Here is a 16,283-nt window from a genome sequence, read left to right on the forward strand (position 1 = left end):
AGTACGAGTACTTACCTCCTATGAATTGTCCAATTATATTATTATCCGAAGTGGAATCCGTCGCAGTCGTTACGAATGCGAAACGCGACGCACGCCCGATGCATCAAAATATCCGACTACGTGGAAATTGCACGGAACGTTGCCTCTTCTTGCGTCCGCGTTCTTTCGCGAAACGATGCGACGCGAAACTCGATAACGCGATTCAGCCCGTTTTTCCTGAACACGTTCTCGGATAAAGATTCGCGTTTCACGCGGCTGCATACTTCCTCGGCTCGTGGGAAAATATTCCGATCGTGTGCGCGCAAAGAACGCGCCCTTTTGGGAATTTTTAAAAACAATACAGGTGAATAGAAATTTTATTCTATTCTTCGCGTTCTCACCGTGTTAAGATAATGGTTACCAGGAGGTACGCATCTTTGGTACATTGGGAAGAAAAGATCGATTTTCTTGAACCTACGGGAACGGTTCTTAAGCCTTGCGGCATTGTGTCGCGCACGACTCGCAGAGGGTGGTTTATTTCTCGCGTACAATAGAATGGAAACGATAACGCTTCGATATCCCTTGTCGTTCATCGACCATGGGTATCGTTATTTTTCGTTCAGTCATAATGAGAGCGATCAGCTAACTCGTTCGGTTCGAATCACGGTGAGAGATCAAAATTGTTCCAGGGGGTCCGAGTCTTCCTCCTGCATTCACTGAATAATCTATTTCAGTGGCCTTCAAACTTTTTCTCGCTGATAGATGAAAGACAGACTAGACGAAATAATAGATGGATATATAGATATATTTATTTCAGTTTTTCAGCCAAGTCAAAACAAAGAAGGGATGGTCAAATTATTTAAAGTCCTAAAAAACATTTATATTATTGCTATAGTTATGCAACGATTAAAAATCGCTATTTCTATTGCCTCATTTCGCATATAAGAGCAACTTTGAGAAGATTAATATAAAATTCATGATATATCATAGTCTTTCAGCTCATATAATTGATTTTTTCCATCCCTATACAAAATACTGAAAAATACAAAAAATACAGATGGTGTTATAGTTGTGCTCCGCAGTGTATAAACATCTACAATTTTAATTGGAAGTCGAAGCAAATACCTCGACAGTCACCGTATAAAACAAATTTTCTTTTTCGTAACGTATCGCTTGGCAGGGGTACTAAAATACTTCTGCACCCGCCACGTCGTCGGAGACCACTGATCTATTCTATCCGTTCCCTCGAACGAGACGCTGAAACGTTGATTGGGGGTCTCTCCATCCTCGAGGAATATGAAAAGGCTGTGGAACGAGAAAAAGGGAAGCAAGACTTTCTGGTAAGAGGCTGACAGGCTAGGCCGCAGCCCGCAGATTCTATGCGTACTTCGCAGGTTCGTCGGGGGTTGGTTTGTTTTTTTCGACTCTCTCGAAGCGATCAGGATCGGGAGTGCGGGAGAAAGTCGGAAGGAGGGGGAGAAAAGTCGAAAGCGAATGCGGAAGGAAAAGAGAAGAAACAATTGGGATTTTTCAATATCGAGCCAAGCGACGTTCGCTGAACCGTGACAGACATTGTCAGAGACATAATAGACTCTGGATAAACGAAGAGGAACGTAGCGCAGTGCCGATGCGGAACTTTCTGGAGCCTTCTGGCCTCTATCTCTCTCACGGAAGAATGCCTTCGCGAGGATCGTTAATGAGAAACGTTGGGAATGCCACGAATACTTTGGCTATCGGCGAAGACTCCGAGTCGAACAGTAACGGAGAAACGAATATGTACTTTCTCCCGAACAATCTTACCCCGACGAATCGACGAGTGGTCGGCGTGCAAAAATCTGTTGACATTTAATCAAAGAACGATTCCGTCCTTCAGAAAAAAATACGGGTTCGCGAATGTACACGAAATGAAGTCGTTAGACGATGAGACTTCTCGCCCTCGAGAGTGAAAAATCGCGACGTGTTCGTGTTCGCGCAATTTCAGCCGCTTCGTTGACTCCGTCGAACGAAGCCCCTGATAAATGTCAAGGAATGCTCGATGAAAGGTAATGAAACTAGCGAACGAACCTGAGTGGAAGCTTTCAGGGACGGTCAAACCGGCTCCGAGGTGCTTCACGTGTACACGGAAGAGGCAGACGCACGCTTTTTGAACTGAACTCGGAATCTGAATTAGTACAAATGTATCGTAAGTAATGAGATCACTTCGTAGGTGATTAAATGAATACCTTGTGTTTTATTCAATTTAAAAGACTTTGAAAAGGACAAGTCATCAGCTCTGTGACGCAAACTAGGACTCATCCCTCGTTGTTTTCGTTTAATTTGCATCATTACCGCATAAATGTGCGCAATTTTTAAGTATCGTGTCGCCACAACTTTATTTACAAATATTGAGATTTCGAACTGAAACCTTATTTTTATGAAAATACAATATAGCCTATGTTATTAAGGGGTTGTGTAGAACGAATTTTCCACTTTTCCATGTGATGAAAATGGGGTTGATAACCGCCATCGAATGTGTTATCACGAAAGTTACCCATGACGATCAGCTCTCCCGTTTATACTATCCCATTAACGACAGTTTGATCTTCCGTTTCGTTTCGGTTGCACTTCTGACACGGTTACGTCGATGACGTTCCGTTTCACCGTTTCCGAGCGGTTTTGCGGGCCAGCGTGGCGAGCAATGGACAGAGCAGCCCACGTTTACCCAACGCGAGGACCAAGGTACTCGAGGACGGATTATTCCAGCGAGTAACCCATTTACGCCGACTAGCCGCGGTATCGCGTGTCGGAACCGGTCGCGGGAGTATCATTCTCGCTTCCGTGAAACGTTTCCCCGATACCGCCACGAGTAAACACTGCGTTCTGCCGCACTCGCGGAACAACGTATACTCGATGCAACATTTCGATCGGTCGAGCTCAAAGTCCAAAGGAAACGAACCGTAGTCGGTCGCGGTATGTGGATTAAATAACGGATTGTACAGTTCGAGGCTTTTGGGTCTCAGTCGTTTACAAAAGACCTTTCACTGTCTCGCCAATGTTGAGGTTTCATCGAGGGGCTAAATGGCACACCGATATCGGTGCTCTATTTGTACTATTTACACTGCTGCAGTTGCAAAGTACCAATGTTCACGATACGGATCTTTGGACATTTCGATCGTTCGATCTAGTAAACGCTAGGTTTACGGAAATTTCTTGTCAGATTTTTATTACTAAGGTAATAGTGAAGTCGATTTACTAAAATTAATTAGTAGACTTGGACAAAAATTATTTGGATGTATGCTTGTATCATTATATGAGTAAAAGTCAGCATTCCCTGTGAAATTCGGAATGGGTTAACTAAATGATGGTGCTCCGTAAGATAGTGTTAAATTGGTAGCTCGAAGAAAGAAACAAGGATTAAATCCTCGAGACTCGTCATCAAGGATATCTCGTTCGTAAAGAAAACAAAATCTGTCTCGAAAGGGGGACACTTTGCCACTGAAATCCTACGAGTTTGAAAGAGGAAATAAATCCGGGATTAAAAACCGTTGTTGCGTTTCACCTTTGCCCCTTTCCTGAATAAGAGTTGCTTTTGCTAACTGTTTGGGATTGTCGTTGAAATCTCATGAGTTTGAGATTGGAGATAAATCCTGGATTTAAAACTGTCGTTGCGTTTTACCTTTGCATCTTCCACGAGTAAGAGTCAAAGTAAAAAATAAATCCACCATCTTATATTTAAGCACCGAAAATGTTTCGGAATAAAATGAAAAATGATTAAGTTGTACGGTATCTAATCCTTTGCGCTCGAAAGATCACTCTCGGTCGCCACTAGGTTTGACGGAGTAAATCAACCATCAATAATGTTTGAAACTCGATGTGTCAATAAAATGATTGTTGATGAGATAAAGGTGAAGAATAAAAGGGGTAAAGAATCCCGAGTTGCTGGTAGATACCAGAAAAAAAACAAACAAACTCAAAAAAAGGCATTTGATTAGGGTTCAAACAAAACTCAAAGAAAAGGTATTTGAACAGAAACACCACCTCGATTTTGGTACGTCATCCTTTCCTTCAACTCCTGGAATGCCTTTCCAATGTAAGAAACCAGCCTATGAAAGCCTAAAAGATCTTATTTGGAATGGAATTACTCAAGTAGCGCGTTCGGTACAGCCGTTTCTTCGCGATTGGAAGGTCGAAAGAGTGGTAGTTCGAGAAGATCACGAGTTTCTGGGGACCATAAATACATTAGTCGCGTTAATTGACGAATCGTTAATCTCGCCGTGTGGTACATCCGGAATGGTAACGGATGCGGACAATAATGCCTTGGAGGGCCGCAGAATCGGTCCGGACACGCTCGATTCTCCCACGCTCGGAAATCGCATCAGGCTACACGCGGAACGAGTTTCTGCTAAACCCTAGGCTACGTTGGGAACGATGTATCAGGCAGCTCGCCAAACGGTAATGTTTCTCTAGTTTCCAAGGCCCGGCGTGGCGTTACCTTTATTTATTTATCCTTTAATACGTGTATTTTAGCGCCGCTCGGTCTTCGACGACGGGAAACAACGAGCTCGTTCTAGCATTCGTTTCGCCACTTTTTCCTTCTCTGTAATTTGGCTCGGAACTCCGAATATTTTTTCGCCTGGTATGTTTACAGGGATTCGCATGGTAACGCTTCCGCCTTTATAAATTTTCGAATCGCGTCGGAGCCACCCGTACCTCTTGCGATTCTTTCGCTCCTTTAATGTTTCCAGTAGAAGACTCGACGCAATATCCGACCGTAAGGAGCCGTGTTTGTTCGGAACGAGCGGTAATTGGGACGCGTTCGTTTCTCACGTCCGAGGAGAAGATTCCCATTACAAATTCGGCGATAACGTCGACTCGCGTCGGCTAATCGCGTGATGGCTAATTTTCTCGATGTACCTAGGCAAATTTCGAGAAATTGCAGACATCCACTTAAGTCGTCGAATACACGTTACAAAGTAACTTGTGCCCGTAGAGCCGTAAACTCGTAAATGTGGATGTACATGCGTGGGTGATTCCGTACTGTTTATCTTCGGTTGAACGCGTTGAGCGTAACAGCGTGATGCTGGCTGGGGCACCATCCTTGGGAACTGCGTAATTGAGCTCCACTTTGGCGTTGCAACGATTTCGTAACAATCTTGCAAGAATCTGTTAGTAGTATTTCTACTCCGAGGTGCTTACCCAACGGTGTTAAATATTTTAAGAGGTGATTCTACAGGCCTAAGTAAGGCGAATATCGACAATAAGGAAATTGGGTTATAACAGTTGCTGCTATTCGAGTGAAATGGAGAGACCTATTCATATATGAGTCGTTGACTTAGAAGGTGAGGCGAGTTCGTTACTGCGTATGAAATATATGATTTTTCTCAGCTAACTCTGATAATCCTTGCTCGATATTAAATTTACATGAAATTAGATCACAAAAAATATAAATTATGACTGGTTAGGAATATTTCGAAACCCATTCAATAAAGACATACCCAGCAATAAACTTACCGCGCTTCAAAAATCAACGCATCATGTCAGAATCAACCATTTTACTCACACCTATATCTATAACTTCTCAATGAGTTTTACAATTTCGTCTGTCTAGATTGATAGAATTGGCCGCTACGGAGCGAATAAAAATGATTCCTCCTCGATCGAGAGCTCTCCCTTTCTGGCTTCTCTGCCGGAAACATATTTACCAAGTCGAACTGGCACCGCTATTTTCGTTGAAAGGGAAATGCTTGCTTCGCCACAGAGATCTATCGATCGGCGAACGAGAGGCGATCGAGCTAATCGGCAGCGTTGTCGAGAGATCTCGGCTTCCAGAAACGTAGGAGGGTGCAACCTCGTCCAATTTCATCCCGCGTAAATACACTCCGGCGAAACGATAACCGCTATTTCTCGATCTCGTCCGTCGCATCGACGGGAAGCCGTTCAATGGTTACAGATGGCCCGACGAAATTCCTGTCAAGCGCCGATACGGAACCAGCCTTACGGAAAATATCTTGCTCGTCCGATGCCGGCCAATTTCGTTTCGCTGACGTTGCTGATGCGACCGATCCTAAAACGAGGTTGCGACCGTTAGGCCAGCACGCATACGCTGCAAGTCACAATTATAGCACACCACCATATCTTCGACATTTAGAGCTTTCCCCTCGAATAACCACGTCCAAATCCGTTAAGAGACTCTTTCTTTTTACGACCAGTTCCGAGGCAATTTTTGTGATTCTTTTAATATAAACTAATATAAACTTTTAATATAAACTTTCAACCTGATTTTTTCCTATTTGTATTCTATTCGTTTCTCTTCTGGAAATTAATTGTATCAAACTAGGACTGGCTGGAAATCAAAGATCGCAACCGAATCAGAAGACACATATGCATGTATTATAATGGACAATTTATTTGGAAATATTAAACCTATAATGTGATTTAGATAAGTTCTTTCGATAGGCATAGAGGGTTTCGAATACTTATGGGACTAACTGTATATTCCTGTGAGTCTTACTTGTACTTTGGCCAAAGGCAATCCTCCGACATATTCACTGGGACATATATGTCCCACTAGGGTCGAAAGGGTTAAACAACAAGAATATCAACCCCAAACCATCTACTCTTTAATCCAGAGGTAAGTACTCCCTCAAAAGCAAGATTACCGGAAAGAAAATTTCCAGATAATATTTTTCTCGCGTCTGCAACGTTGAACCGGTGGAAACCGATGGACTCGCGTAGAAAAGGACTAGATTTTCGAACTACAATGCGATAACGCGCAAATAACGCGCGTGAGAATGGAATCGAGAGGACGATGGGTCCGTTTGGAATGATAGGATTCGAACGAGACGCGTTGCCTCGGTTTTTCCTGCTTTTCGAACGCGGACAATCGAATCGCGTAATTCTGTAATCGCGTAATCGGGAAAGCTTGTTTTTGCGAGCGAGCGTGGGATGAAAAAGTTTGAAGAGGGGAACCGATCGCGATCGACGAGTTTACCGCCAGTGGAACGAATTCAATTCGCTCGACGCGGACTCGCAATTTTTCCGGCGATGGTGCACGCGAATGTTTCCACGCGGAACGCGACCGGCATGGAAATGTCTGTTTACTATGTAAAACGTTGCACTCAATTACGAGGAAGCACCTGCATTTATTTCTCGATTCTTCGCGGGAATTTCCAAAGTATTTCCACCAAGCAGAGCTCCTTCGAATTCGCGGTCGACCATCGAATACTTCGTTGCTGGTTTTAGGGAAATACGACGTTTCAGAGTTGGCTAACTGTAACTTTGCTGCACGAACACGGAAAGCACGGGACGTTTCCGCCCGTATTTGCTCGCAAAGACGGTTGCTATGTTCGTTTAAGTTACCATTCCTTTTAAAGTAATTTAATGTCACCGTTTGATACGCTTTGTATGTATGTACTACTACCAAAGAGTCTTTACCGGATTAATACAATAAATGATCCTCGATTAATACTCTCCGAATGAATATTCCAAGCAATATCTGTTAGTTCGAGCAACTAATAATTGTTTCGTGAATTCTTTTCGCGATGGATAATCTCAAAAAATAAGCGGAACATTGTTAGATAGAAATGTATGGAGCTTCGTATATCTTGATAGAATTAAATACATTAAACGAATAGATAAGTAACACTATTATAAATTGCGATTTCTACTCGACCTCGAGTATCAAATTTTTTCCCAGGTCAATTTAATTGACCGCAGCTCGCGAAAGTTCGAAAAATTGATCGCCTAGCGCTGGATTCTTTTCCGTAATTCATTCCAGTCCCCACGGATTCCCGTTAATCGATAACTCTCGAGAGCTCCGGCGAGTTCCGGAGTTAACGGAACTTCCGATACGAGCGGAATACACGTCCAGTGACAACGGCACGCCCGCTATGATCCCTGTGGGTCCCGCGGGACATCCCGAGCTTCGGGAGATTGCGAAAGTCTAGGATTACGATTTGGTCGAAAATCGGGGATGCGTGATGTTATGCGAAGATGGCAGACGGCGAGTTTATCAACGACCGCATACCTCGACAGCTTGGGCCTTCATCTGGAAACGCAACTCCTGCGGCCCATTTGTACCCTCGTTATTTTCTACGATCTTAGGATCTTAGGATCTCTCTTGGAAAGGTGTCTCCTCTGTGTCTCCGCTGATCTATTCCCGATCAAGCTCATAACGAATAAATACTGTACACGTAAACGATCAACTTCACAAAAACTCCTCCATAATGTCTCGCGTATGCCTCCACAGCGATTGGAACGCAACGAACGCGACACCGGCTCCGATTTGGCGTTTTTGCGTAATCTCATGGACGTGGGTGTCATCTTTATCGCGTGGTGGCGAGTTTGCGAGCACCCGAGTCCACGAACCGAGGAAGGGTCGCAGCGGGACGGAATTGGATTGGAAAAAGGCGTCGATGGATCGGCGTTCGTAGTCGTTCGTCGAGTACGTGAGTAAATATTGATGCCGGCGCGTGATCCGATCGCGTCGGGAGTAAGCCACTCTTAAGTCTGCCACTCGAGGTTGTGTGGTGCTCATGTACGTACGTGCAGGGAACATCCTCGCGTATGAATGTACCGGAGCGGTTCTAACAACACCGTTTCGTACCCCGGAACAGGGAACGATATTCTTCTTATTAAAACGCTGCGGTACGACGACGCAATCTTCGAGAGGATTTCTTCGTGCATTGAGTGAAATACATTTTGCGCGTCGTATAATACGTCCTAGATGATATTAAATGAGAGAGGAATACTAAAACCTCTTCAGGATTCGCGCTTAGGAACGGGACGTGATTTGACGAGAATATTGATAAGAGAAAGCAGTAGGGAAGTCTCTTCGTGTTTTGTGGAGAGTTTGTGATAAGTAGACTGCAGATGTTTATGTAAATTCATGCTTCTCTAGATGTAGACGAAGAAAGTATGTTTCATCTTCTAAACAATGTGTTGTTTAGAATAACTATTCGTACCCTCTGTATTTGTTGAAGAAGTTTATTTAATTTAAACGAATGCTTCATGTTTCCAAATCAATTTGTAATTGTAAATGTATACATGCGTGAAGTTTGTTCATGTACATATTTATAATGGAAAATTGATTACGAAACATGAAGTCTACCATTTAAATTAGACAAATCCCTGACACATTATACAGGATGAATGTTATCAAATATACCGAAGTGCGGAGTAAAAAGTTAGTTAGTTTATCTTTTTCCCCCCTTGAAACTTATTTCTTTTTGTCCGAACAATTGTTCGATACGTCTTCACATTTCACAGATAATGCAAGCACATCCTCGTTCATTGTACCATATTCCCACTAGCCATTGATGCGTAAACTTTCATGGTCTAGTGACAAGGCGCGGAACTTTGCGCCCCGCGCGTCTACAGCTAATTACGTAGAAATGAATACAGTGAAATTATGCAAAAATGGACCGAATGGTCGAAGGATCTCTCGTTGGAAGTCACTAGTTTAACGCATGGAATCCGATGCATTCCAGCGAGGTGCCACGAATCAAGCAAGGCTCTCGTTATCGAGGTCGATAACGAATGCCGATGACGGCTTGGATTGACGAAACGCGCCAAATTCTGATTACCGTTCTTTTTACATGTTCGTTTCTCCTCGCTCTCGTTTAACCTGAATATCGAATGTCAATAAGCGCGGGACGCAACCTGCGAATTCCACGTTCGCGGAAACGCGCTTCGCCTCGACCAAAACGCGAATGTTAATTACGGTGCTTCCGAGCCGCCTTGGTCCCTGCGTGTTTCTTGGCATTTCACGAAACAAGAAACGAAAGTCTGATGGAGGATGGCAGGGAGAAAAGGAGCAGAAGCGCCGGGAGTACGAGCGCGATGGGAATCGTTGCGGACAGTTGAACATTTTTTAAAGATTATTCACGGACGGGGAAGCACGTACCGCGGGGCAACTCGTGGAAGAATACATCCAGTCGGTTTGGAAGTTAATAATGAATCGCATCGGGTGGGCCAGAGTGCAGATTAACCGGGCATAGCTCTCGACTTCGCTTACAATTAGTTGCCGGCAACTTTGATCTACCATTCCGAATGCAATGGAGGCGGTGGAAAGCGGAGGGTCCCGCGCGAGCAGGAGCGAGGTCGGTCGGAGTTCAGGGCGCTCGGGCCAACCGATATTCTAAAGCCCAGTTTCCAGGCTTTTGAGATTCCATTACGACCGCCGGTGGTGGGAATCAATATTTAAATTCGTAATGGGAACGCCTGGCTGCAATTATGGAACGTGGCCTGCCTAATAAAACGTTCGAGTTTTCGCCGTTTTCGTGGTCCGGGCTCGTGGTCGGTCGCGCGAGCCGACCGGCGCGAATATCGTCAAATATTCAGCTCCTGGGCCCGCCGCGCTCGGAACCGCCTCTCTTTTACGGACGACAAAGGCTCCGCGAGCCAATCGGCTATCTCCAATTCATTCGCGACAAAGCACCGCGATTAAGCCACGGTTCCGGTTTGTTTGGATGAAAAATCCAATTTATATGAATCGCGTTGTCTGAAACATTCAAATTTAAAGCTACAGACGTTGTAGAATATACACGTTTAAACATAAAAGCCCTTTGAAACCTTTCTTTGACTGCCGGTGAAGAAATCTCGGAAAGTAACGAAGCGATCTGGATGGAATTCTGGGATTCTGCCCATTGACAAATTAACACTAGACCTACCGACATTCATTTGTAATTATTTCTACCGTGATCGGACAAATGACTAGTCTTAAGGACAGTTTTTTCAATTAAATTGATTATAAATGAACAAAATATATGTCATAATTATTATACATTTACGTATATCATCAATAAGTTTCTCATATTTTAATCCATAAAATCGGACGTATTATAAAACATGTGACTGGTCGTGATAGGTTCAGCGTCAATAACGAGATGTTCCATTTTTTATCTCATTCCATAATTCATCCGAAACGCTAGCACTTTAAAAAAAAAATCTGTCATAAACATCTTTTCAGTCCTACCAAAACTACCCTCTTCCTTTAACTTATCCTTTCCGTCCACCCGCAAAACCGACTCTTGATCGGCGATTCGCGCTGTGTAGTGTAATGTCTTCCGAAACGAGGAAGGAATCGGATTCGCGGCATTTACACGTAGCTGAGCGCCACTGGTCGAGCCGAGTTTGAGTCGGCCGTCGAGGTAGAATTGTGCGTGGATCAATAAATCGCGCGTGGAATGGAACGGTTCGACGGAGACATGAGAAGCAGGGAATAAAGGGAGCTTACGAAGCTTCGGTGGGAATTTCGGGAACAACACGAAGCGATCGTCCTGGCGACGGGAAGTTTCGTTATCTCGGGCCTCGATCCGCCTTCGACGCACGACGCCTCGATAACATCCGAAGAGTTTTATCCGTGCCGAAACGCAGAGCAATCGGCCAAGCACCGAAATCCTCCTTTAGCCGCTGAATAGTAAACGGATAAGTCCGCGACGTTTACGGGCGAAGATTCGAGCGGATCCGTGGAGAATACGGATCGTCGGAGCGACAGGGAAGCGGAGTCTCGCGAGTTTCGGTCGTAAACGTCATCCAGTGCGACGGAGCTGGAAGCCAGACGTTGCGAGGGCCTTGTATTCTCCGGCGGATACGCGAACAGGCCGAGTTAACGCGAAACTACGATGCGCGTTAATGCCACGGCTTGCTTTCGAAGCCAACGAGCGCTCTCCGGCCAACGGCTTTGTTCGATTCAGCTCTCCCAAAACAGTTTCACCGAAGGCTCCCGTAATCCCGAAAGCTACTCGCCGAAAGGGCTTATGTCTCGTATCGCGAAACTTGACCGTCCAAACTTGGGCGTTTCTTACCTGGTACACCTCGGATGACCTCTCGTCCGCTGCAAATCACTTTTTCAAGCCGTTGTTTTTTGAACTTGCGGAGCAAGTTCCTGAAGCTTCTTCCCAAGAATCTTCGCTACCGATCCGCTTAGAGCTTCTGAGTTTTGCTGTTCGACGAGCGCTTTAGCGAAAAACTCTGCGAACAAAAACGACGGTGTCTAAAATGTGTATTCTGGCCAGGTTTATCGGTTTCAGCCTATGGTCCAACGAGTCGAAACTTCGGAGGAAGCGGACGGAGGGTCCAACGCAAAAGTCGAGCGCTTGGGGGGTAGGGTACTGGAAGAGAACCGTGAAGTCGAGAAGCGTAGCCATCCTAGTCTACGCAATTTGCATGGGTAATGCAACGGGAAGGATCCTTCCTTCCTATCCTCTGACCCAATAATACGCAACTGGCCGACCCGGGCCAGGCCGAACGCCCGAAATTCAATTACGCGAATGTAGCCGAACGCGACCGCGAACTCGGTCCGGGGACAAGCGAAACCTAATAACCAAACAATGGCTGCTCGCTTTAGCAGGATTCCGCAAGCTTTCGATCGGCGAATAGAGTTTCGTCGTTTTCTCTTCGTTATCGTCGAGAATGGACAGAACGCTGGTCGACTGGCGACGTTGACTGCGTAGGTGGAACGAAAGATCCTGGATTAACCCCTAGCCACGCAAGAGTCTGAGTAGTTCTCAGACCTTTCGGTCACAGGGAAGGGGCCAGACTATGAAATGGATGAAACTGTGGTACTCAAACAGGTTTTTCTGAAAAAGGAGTTTTCTAAGATTCTGAGCTATGTGCTAAAATTACTGGAGTAGGACCTTGACTGAACGTTCCACGGTGGTACAAACATGTTACCTACTTGTCCTACCCATTCACCATTACCCTTGGATGTTTTCAAAAAGAATCTTCGCTATCCAGATCCTCCCAAGACCGATTTCTCTTTCTTCGATCGGTGGACTTATTTCGAATTCGGGGCAGAGCTACGCGGGACAGAGATAAGTGCAGACGGGGAAGTGAAGCGACCGCGGATGGCGGAGCGTATTTTATTAATCGGTAGGGGCACACCATTCGAGTTACGTCCGGTCTATCGAGCAGCCAAATTGCTATCGCCGGAACGCGTGGTGTGCAACCCGCGCTGGCAGAAATTGAAACAATGCTCGAAATTGCAGACACCATTATGCCGTCGGTTTCTCCATTAACGTGCACGGTTTTCGCGTTGCCGGCCAAGCTGTTTACGAAAAAGCCGGTCCCCGATGAAAGGCGCCCGGAGATAAAGGGGGTCTCGAAAGCTCGAGGAACAATGAGCGCGCTTCAATTATCGCACGTGTAAAAAAATCCGCTTATATCCACGGCGAAACTGAGTATCGACCCCGCGGCACCGCCGTAACTTCGGCAAATAGCGTTCCCGCGGGGATTTTAGGAAAATCTGGAACACGGCCAATGGCGTTCCCCGCCGCGTTACATCGCTCTGTCTGAGTTTATATTCGCGGCCCTTTTTCCCCCCGCTATTTTCGGGTTTATTCGTTTGGCAGTGCAACGAGTTACGCGCGGTCGGTCCGACCCCGATCCTCCTCGTCTGCCTCTTCCTCTCGCGCCATTTTCTCCGCGCCGATATTCCAGACAGCCCCGTCGCTAAGTCCGAGTGAATCTCGAGTGCCACCGGGAGGAGACGTTCTCCTTCGCGTCCCTACGATTCCTCTCGACTAATCCTCGCTTGTTAGGCGTATACAAAATTCGCGTCTTCGTTATTCGTACTGTGCTAAAATCACTCCTCCGTTCGAAGGTTCCAGCTAACCGAGTATGTACGTGGTGGACGGGTAAGGTAACCTAGTTCTTCGTTAAAGTAAATGTATACTAGGCCATCCTTAGCATTGCCACGTCCTCCCTGACTTTATGCAAACGTCTGTATCTTGTTTAGGTGTTGCGTACATATAGATTTTGTATACCTCTCGTAACTCCTTCATTTCGCAAACAGTTATAAAATGAGTCTCAATTATAATACATTGTACTTTCAATTGCTGACATGTATCTATGCGCGATATTATAAATATACTCCATTTATTGGCTTTAGTCATCGCGAAGGCCGTTATTCTTAGCGAAATTAACGAAAAACAAACTCCAACGACTTTATGGCACTCGGCGCTCTCGAGGCGCATCCATTGGTGGGATGGAAAAGGGTGCGAGGACAATGCCGTTCGTATTTCGTGCACTCTGCCGAAGGGTCCTGACTCATGCTCGTCCATTCAAGCTTCTAAGACAATGATTCGAGCCGAGGGTTTTAAAGTTGCATTATTAATCGAGGTAGACGGCGGAGGAACCTCGAAGCGAGGGTTGCAGTTTTGTTTTCGAGAGCGGGCGCGTACGCTTCGCCGCGCGGGTGTTCGTTTAATTATCGAATGTAAATAGGTTCGTTAAGGTCTCGTTTTTGAGTGTGCACGAACGCGTCCCTTCGTTTGCCGGAATCGCGGAACCCTTCGTCGTTCTTTCGGTGCGAACGCAGCGGCACGGAAGGAAACGGTTAACCGCGAATATCGCTCATTTTACAAACCGATCGTAATTCGTTGCGAGCCGGAACGATCGCGTCCGTTGCGGTCAACCGATTGGCTAACTGCCTGCGTGGGGCAACAGGTAGATTTACAATGACGATTTAACGAAGGAAACAATTTCACCGCTTCGGAGTAGTACCGATGCGCACGAGTGCGCCTACACTCGCGCGTGGAGAATATTCATTTTTTATTTTGAAAAGCGAAGATGTAAGAAACGTTGGTCAGCGAGGAACACTTCTAACTTTTAACTGAATGATATTTTTAATACGTTGAATGTACGTCACCCACATATGGGTGACTGAGCTTTTCATTAAGGAACTTGAACAAACAATTTGAAGGACTAAATATATTGATGAAAACAAATCTGAAGAGAATTTGTAAATTTTGCATTTTCCCCTATTAGGCCTCCTTTCAGTTTTGAAGGGTGATTTCACTCCCAAACACGAGTTCAGATCACCGTGAAAAAACGTGTGGAACATTTTACACAACTTTCCTCGGAAGGTTTCATCAAAATCGACGCGAAACAGTTGATCGAACTTCCTTGTCAGTTTTGCCATCGCATATATCCCGCAGCCGAATGCGAAACACCAAAGAAGAACTCGTCGGTACTGTTCCGTCAAAGGGAAAGTCGCGATATTGGAATCGTTGGAATCGATCTCGATCGGGAAACGATGGAAACGCGGAAGAGGGTGCGAGAGGTAGAGTCCGTGAAATGTGATTAATAGCGCGACGGCGATTAAAAGCAAACGGTGCATAACATAACTGCCGAGCCACCGACGTAACGCACAATAGGTCGGGTTCTGGTTATTTGTCATTGGGGATAGATCGGTCTATTACGTCGAGAAATTCGATCGGCCTTCGCCCAAGATAGACGTTCCATTGATTCTCTTACCCAGGAGCATCTCCTCGCTTCGTTACCGACGCTAATCGTTCAAAATAATGGATCTGGCGTGGAAGAGCTTTCCGCGTTCGCCTAGACGAGCGAACGTGAGCTTCGAGAACGCAATCGTGGAAATGAAACTGCAAGGGACCAGATGCGATTGTTTGGACGTTGGCTGATTGGCACGGAAACGATGCATCGACTATGCAATTTGCTGCGAATCGCGCTTAACTTTCGGATTGTTGAGACTGGATAGCGACCTGTCATTGGGATGTTATTTCTTCTTAACCGAAATACGAGGACATTGCACAAATCGATCAACTCCGTAAAACAAAAGGTCGAGAAATACGATCAAAATGGCCTCTGAAATAAATTATTTATTATCCAATGACCATCAAAATTTTGTCGTTTAATGATGTTAATCTTTATACGAACGAAACGACTCCGAGTGCAAAGGATTAATCGATTTCTGCAATGAACGGTTCAGATTCAAATAGCTAATAAATAAATAAATAAAATGCTTTCTAAGCCGTAATCCCTTCGTCATTCTATCGTAAACGTCAAATGAAATCACTCGAACGAAGGCAGACCTAGTAAACTCGGGTCTGGGAAGACCCAGCCTCAGCCGAGCGAGAGTTCAAAGGACGTATGCACAGATTGAACCACAGGCCTCTGCGCGACATTCGATAGGCTTGCGCAGGGGAGACGAGGTCGAAGACAGGAAGCTGGCAAAGGGATGGATCCAAGGAGTTCCGTGGACCACGAGACTGGTTATCGCTTCAGTTAATCCAACCTCCGTTCCTCCCGTTCCTTCGACGTTAGCCTTCCAGCTCGATTCCAAGGGTCTCGTACTATCCTTGGTCACCCTCGACCAATCCGGAATCTCTCCGTCGCATTGTCGAGCATCGCACGGCTCCCTTGGCTTTGTCTATTTCTATCGGTACTTATCCACGACAATTGCGTCCTCTTCGCGACCTTCTTGTCAACGTCAACCTCGCGATCAGTGACGGCTCCTCCTCGTGACGCAGGTTCGCGCGAAATTCGCAAAGACAGCGAACAAAACCTCGAGAGCTTCGCGT

At 45.6% G+C, this 16,283-nt stretch overlaps 1 protein-coding gene across 3 annotated transcripts in view; it reads right to left on the reverse strand.

Moving 5' to 3' along the window:
- Positions 1-808: 808 nt before the first annotated feature.
- LOC128892137 (uncharacterized) overlaps positions 809-16,283 on the reverse strand; it is a 258,224-nt gene continuing 242,749 nt past the window's right edge. For 2 of the 3 annotated variants that reach the window (XR_008461009.1, XR_008461011.1), the window contains 2 exons: positions 11,766-11,931; positions 809-1,284 (listed from right to left, as the gene is read on the reverse strand). Coding sequence is in view for 1 of the 3 variants with exons in the window: in XM_054152285.1 (XP_054008260.1) it covers positions 1,113-1,284 (172 nt within the window). In the remaining 2 variants the exon portion in view is untranslated. The remainder of the gene's footprint in view (positions 1,285-11,765; positions 11,932-16,283) is intronic. The other variant, XM_054152285.1, reaches the window with a different exon arrangement.

The sequence above is a fragment of the Hylaeus anthracinus genome, unplaced genomic scaffold, assembly GCF_026225885.1.
Source record: "Hylaeus anthracinus isolate JK02 unplaced genomic scaffold, UHH_iyHylAnth1.0_haploid 12002, whole genome shotgun sequence".
Classification (NCBI taxonomy): domain Eukaryota; kingdom Metazoa; phylum Arthropoda; class Insecta; order Hymenoptera; family Colletidae; genus Hylaeus; species Hylaeus anthracinus.